General features: G+C 59.2%; 1 protein-coding gene across 1 annotated transcript in view; it reads right to left on the bottom strand.

Annotated features, from left to right (window-relative positions):
* The window catches only part of MAN1C1 (mannosidase, alpha, class 1C, member 1), a 109452-nt gene that overhangs the window by 15648 nt on the left and 87804 nt on the right, over positions 1 to 6000 (bottom strand). The window contains exons 7-8 of the mRNA XM_004679387.2: positions 5101 to 5194; positions 1674 to 1789 (exon numbers count right to left, since the gene is read on the bottom strand). Of these exons, the coding sequence (XP_004679444.1) occupies positions 1674 to 1789; positions 5101 to 5194 (210 nt within the window). The remainder of the gene's footprint in view (positions 1 to 1673; positions 1790 to 5100; positions 5195 to 6000) is intronic.

Genomic DNA, 6000 nt, shown 5'->3' with positions numbered 1-6000 from the left:
CATCCATCCATCCATCCATCCATCCATCCATCCATCCCTCATCCATCATCCATCCATCCCTCATCCATCATCCATTCATCCACCTATCTGTCCATCCAGTCATCATTCATCCATCATCTATCCATCCACCACTCATCTATCATCCATCCATCTATCATCCATCTCACTGCCCACACCCTTTTATCCATATCTATCCACACATCCATCCACCCATTCATCTACCCATCCATCTATGCATCCTCCTGTCCATCCACCCATGACCCGTCCATCCACCCATCCCTCCTCCTACCCACCCACCCACCTACAGATGCCTTCCTTCCCTTTTCCTTTCCTCCCTCCTTCCTTGCTTCCCTCCTCCCTCCTTCTTCCTTCCTTCCTGCATGCATGCATTTATTCTCAATGCAGTCACTATATGCCTCCTATATTCCAGGAACTGTTCTAAATCAAGGCACACAGGGCTAATGAGGAGACAAGATCCTTGCCCCTAGATCTCTCACATTCTATTTGGGAAGGACAGAGACTGAACAAGTAAACAAATATGTGCACATGATAATTTTAGATGCTCCTGAAGGTAAAGAAGAGAGTAAGTCTGGGGTATGTGACAGAGAGGCTGAGAAAGGCTAATTTCAGACATCTGAGTTGACTAAGTGAGACCCAGACACCTGAAAGATATTCTAGGGAGAAGGAAGAGCAAGTGAAAAGCCCTCCGGTCAGAATGAGTCTGGGGGTCTGAGAGGGGCTGGGGCCAGGGCCGAGAGAGCACAGGGGTGAGAGCAGGGTGGCTGGCTGGTGTAGGTCAGTGGGAACTACAGGAGAGGTCTGGCTTCCTCCAAGTGGTGCAGGCGAGGGGTTGGGCATGCATTTCCGCTCTTCTGGCTGCTAAGTGGAGAACTGACTCGTAAGGTTGGGGGGGATGCACCGGCTGTCTTTTAGGGGACACAGGTGTTAGCTTAGGCCAAGGTGGCATCAGAGTATATCTGCTCGGGTTACTTTCGGGAGACTGAAACCCAGAGCCTGCCTGGGGCCACTGATTTGTTGGGCTCTATGGGTGAACCTGGGATTCCATAACTCCCTTCTCAATAGCTCAGGCTACCTGAATCCCCCTTCTGCTTAGAGTCTCCTCCTCTTTGGAGGGAATCATCTCAGTCCCCCCTTCCTTGCTATTCCTTGACGGGGTACCACTGAGTTGACCCAGGTCCAGCTTTGCCGGTTTTGTGCTGTGTGGCACTGAGCAAGTGCCTGCCCCTCTCTGAGCTTTGGTTTCCAAAAGAGAAGGAGCAGAACTGGATGCTCCCCTGAGGGAGGCCCTCCCAGCGTGGGTGTGCTGAGGGTCTTGCTTCGGCAGCCTTGCCAGAACCCTGCCAGGGCGTATTCTGGGCTTGGAGACATCAACTGAAGCACAGACACTGGTTTCTAAGCAGACTGAGGGCTGCTTCCTGTGAGACCTCGAACAAGGGACGTCCCTGCCTTCAGCTGGGCTGTGCGGCTGTAAAACGGGGTGCTCACTTGGCCCTAAATTTAAGCAGTTGGAGAAGTCACCAGTCCGAGAGTGTGGAGTGACTGGCCCGGGAAGGGAGGTGCCCGCCAGCCCTCGGCGGGGGCCAGCCCCCCGGGCCTGTCAGGAACCCACGGAGAGACCAACTGCCCATGAAGCTCCGTGGGCGCCGACGTACCTCCAAGGCTTCGTAGTACATGTCTTTAGCCTCCATATCTGTCTTGGCCGACATCAGCCAGGATTTGATCAGATATTCATAAAAACTGTCCCCGAGGCCTCCAATTGAGACGTGGTCTGTGTGGAGAAAGAGGACAGGGGAGTTACCTCCCTGTGATGGGCCTACGGGGACAAGGGCTCCCCGGCACACTGATCCAGGGGCGTCCGTGCGGCGGGCGGCCAGGGAGTGGGCACTTGTCCAGCAGCGTCCCCACCCTCACAGGGGGGCCTTGAGCTCAGTGGCCTGTGCTCTGCTGTCCTGGCGCCATAAATCGCACGGCTTCTGCAGGCTGAGGATGGCAGAGCCGCTGGTTATTAACAGTAAATGAGTTGCATTTCTTTAAAAAGATAATCTGGTGGCAGGGGGTTCAGAGATTTTTATTACCCGGCGACAAACGTGGTAATTAATGCTGGGCAGGTTCATAAAAGGCCACAGAGAGGAGGAAGGAGAGGCTCAAATCAATCGTCAGAGCCCGGAGTCGCTCGGAAAACTGAGTATAAATTTAGCAAATTGGACTAAATGGAGCTCAGAGAAGCAGGGGGGAAGCGCCTTTGAAGGCCCCTTTTCTGCCCTCTGTCCCCCCACAGGGCCGGGCCTCAGGCTGGGCTGGCTGAGGAGAGTCTCTGGCCACGGCTGGCCTGGGAGCAAGGGGGTCTCGGAGGGGCGCTTACCCTCAGAAGCCAGACGTGGAAAACACTTCCTCACATGCTTTAAAAATTAACAACAAGGAACACAAAGGCATTCGGAAGATATAACAAAGCGCGAATTTCAGCTCTGGGTTATGATTCATTTAGGAACAGAGACGGAGAGGGAGGCGGGAGGAGGCAGGGCCTGGAGCTGCCCTTCTGCAGAAAGCGGAGAGAGGGAAAGTGGCTGAGGAGCGAGGGGTATGTCAGTGGTTATCATTTGTCCAGCTCTACTGGGCTACGAGCCCTCTACGGTCAGCGTGGCCAACCCACTTCCTGATGGGGAAACAGCGAGTCCATGGAGCTGGCTGAGTCCTCACTGTGTGAGGCTTCACACGTCACCCAGGGGGAAGGCAAAGAGGACAGGGGAAGGCAGGAGTGTGAAGAGTCAGAGTAGAGACACAGGGGTCTGGGGAGCGGGCGAGAGGAGACTGTGGCAAACTGGCAGCCCGGCTCTGCCAGGCCCCTCTAAACAAATCCTGGCCCGGCAGGGGTGGGGAGAGAGAGCAGCGCCTTGGGCAGAGGCAGAGGGTCAGTGGGGCCGGGCCAGGCTGCATGAAGAGGGGGGGCCCGCGTACCCCAGCCTCCTCCTCTCAGGTGGGGGCACAGTTTGGTGAGCAAGGAGGGAGGGGTGGAGGGTGCCAGACCCAGCACATCTAGGGCGTGTCCATGCTGGTGCAGGGGTGAGGGCGCAGGGATGTGCTTGCTCACAGCGGGGGTGGGGGGGAAGCTGAGGGGCAGTCTGGGGCACGGAACGTCCTCCCACAGCTCAGGGCCCAGGCGGCCCCGAGGCCCACAGCTGGACACTGTCCCCGCTACCCTCTTGTCCTGCCCTGGCTAGGCCTCCTCACTGGCCCCTCGCTTTGCAACCGCGTCCGTGGTCCGGTCCAGGGCGTCCCTTGGCAGGTGAGTGCAAGAAAGGGGAAACAGGTCACCAGGAATCCCACGAGGGCTCGAGCACGAGGCCCTCTTGGGGGAATGTCTAGTCCTCGGAGCCTCAATTAAAGCGGGTGATTCTCACTTGAGGTCCCCCGACTTCATAGCATGTGTGTGTGTACCCCCACACCAGGGGGGCGTGGGAGTCAGAGGGGTGGCCCAGTAGCTGGCTCTCGGCCCCTCTGGGCCTGTCTCCTGCTCGTCACCTGCACAGAGGGTGCACACGCTGGGCAGCTGAGAGCAGCAGTGGGCCCACCGCTTCCTGCCGGTCCCGTCTCAGCCCCCTCGGGAGGCAGCGAGCGGCCCACCAGCTGCGCACTGCCCGCGGAGTAGGGCGGACCCAAGAGGCTGCCAGCCGGCTACGCTGCTGGCCATTCCACACCCACTGGGAGAATCTGGCCTTGCCATGTCCCTCCTGGCGAGGAGCGTGGGATTCAGGCCGTGGGCTCAGAGGATGAGCCACCCGAAGGCTGGCCGCTCCCCGCGCTCAGGCCACCCTGCCGGGTCCCTGTCGTCTGCGCCTGCAGACTTGTCCTGGGAGCGGCCAGGGGCAGGAGGGCCCTGGCCTCCCTCCACCGGAGCCCTGAGCTCGGTGACTGGGCCGCAGCCCAACTCACCCCCCTTTCTAAGCTGCAGCGTCTGAGGTTGCAGATGGGTTAAACAGAAAATAATGTGAAGACACAGCTTATGCAAGTTGGTAATGTTGTCGTCTGCTGGAGAAAGACACAGTCTCCAAGAATCCCCAGAGAAAACCTGAGCTGACCCTGGCACCAAAGCCGGGGTGGGGGGGCTGTGTGGGGGCCGCAGGGGGGAGGCGGGTGGCGCCCAGACGAGCAGGGCTTTGAAACCTTCCTCCCCTCGGCCTCCTGTTTTATGAATATGTGTGCTGCCCTTTGCCCAGACCACGGCCGGTACAGCCTGAGAAGAGAATGGTGCTTCCCGGTGGGGGCTCCCCTGTATTTGCCAAGCGCCAGGCTGGGGACCACACCTCCCTTCCTTACTGTCCTGGAGCAGCAGCAGAGCGTCCATCTCTACCCGGTCAGCCCGGCCATTAAGCGCAGGACAGTCACCACTGTCTCTTCCTGTGGCCGCAATCTATAATTCAAGACTTCATTTTCTCCCCGCACTTTTGGATTTGGCTAAAAATACTTTGCCTTTCTATAGGTGGTTTTTGCAGGTTGCTTGGGAGTGAGGTCAGCGCTGGGGAAAGTTCCTGGGCGTCCTGGGCCTGTGGCTCCTGTGGCTCGGGGTGGGAAGGCCAGGCCTGCCTCTCCGCAGCATTCTGCCTCAGAGGGCGAGGTGGGGTGTGGACGAGGCCGGGGTGACCATCAACATCTGCTTGAGGACAAGCCTCTGAACAACAGCGGGTCACCTAGGGCTATCCTCCCAGGCGTCAGATACAGCGGGAAGTGGGATTTCTATGCTGTGCCCTTAGGCTGTTAAAGTTGGAAAGAAGTTGGAGGTGGGAACTATGAAAGGGGCTGGGAGGGGAGACGCAGCCTTTCCTGAGGGCTCCGGGTCAACAGAGCTACCTGAAACACTCCTGCCTGCCTGCCAGGCAGGGCTGTGCCCGGGGCCCTGGAGGCAGCCCCAGCCCCAGCCCCGGCAGGCACAGCAGAATGAGCAGAATGAGCATGCCCGCAGTGCCTGCCCGGTGGCGCCCCCAGGGGCACCAAGCGGAGCCCACGGAGGCTCTGATGAAGTCACTCGCCCCTGGCTGGCGCGGGGGTGGGGGGGCGGGCGCGCAGGGGCGTCTCTGAACTCACGCTGCATCCAGTTCCCGCTCACAGGGCTGAGGAAGTTGGGGTAGAGGCCGAAGGGCTTATCGATCTTCCTGAGGACCTTTCGGATGTTCCTGACCTGGCAAGAGACGGACAGCAGGGCCACTTCAGTTTCTTGGGGAAGCCAGCGGCTCCCGCCCAGCCCACGGGGGACGGAGAGAACATTCCAGTGTGGAGGGAGGGGGCCACGGCCCAGCACCAGCAGGTCCCAGCCGGAGGCGGCTGTGCCCCCCTGCACCCTACAGGGCTGGCCTGACTCCCCACCTCGGCCCTGCCCACCCTCACCCCACCCTTTCTCGCTGCAGGGCGCTCTTGAGGGTGGGTCTTTGCAGGAGGGGCTTCATATACTCTCTACCTCTGCCACTGCCTTTTTACTAGATGAGAAGTGGAACACTGGCACTTCCAGGGTTCAACCTGGCATGTTTGATCGGATGTGCAGAACATTCCAGAGGCGGGGCCTGGGCTCCGCAGACCGCTGCCCTAACAGGCACCGCAGGAGACTAGTAATACTCCTGCCACGCAGCTACTGACATCTCTGGTTCCTGAGCCAGCCCAGGACATACAGTCTCTTGAATTCTCCTAACATTTTACATGGGGCCATTTTTAGATCGACAGAAGAGAAGTCCACGTGGCAGAGAGGTGGGGTGACCTGCCGTGGTCACTCAGTGGGTAAGTGGCAGGGCAGACCTCAAGTCAGGACTGGGCAGACCTCATGCTGCAGCCCCAGGGCCCGACCTGCATCTCCGGCAGTGGGGAGAGCAGAGGCCGCCCCAAAGCCGCTGGATTTGCAACCCCGGGGCTTCAGAGGGTGAGAAGCGGATTAAGGAAACCCTGCTCACAGTCCAGGAAATCCTCCAACCGCTGAGTCCTGGGGCAAGAAAGGCC

This window comes from Condylura cristata, unplaced genomic scaffold, assembly GCF_000260355.1.
Source record: "Condylura cristata isolate star-nosed mole 26May11 unplaced genomic scaffold, ConCri1.0 scaffold00008, whole genome shotgun sequence".
In the NCBI taxonomy this organism is placed as follows: domain Eukaryota; kingdom Metazoa; phylum Chordata; class Mammalia; order Eulipotyphla; family Talpidae; genus Condylura; species Condylura cristata.
The sequence above is the reverse complement of the archived record's forward strand: the minus strand, read 5'-3'. Positions and strand labels throughout refer to the sequence as shown.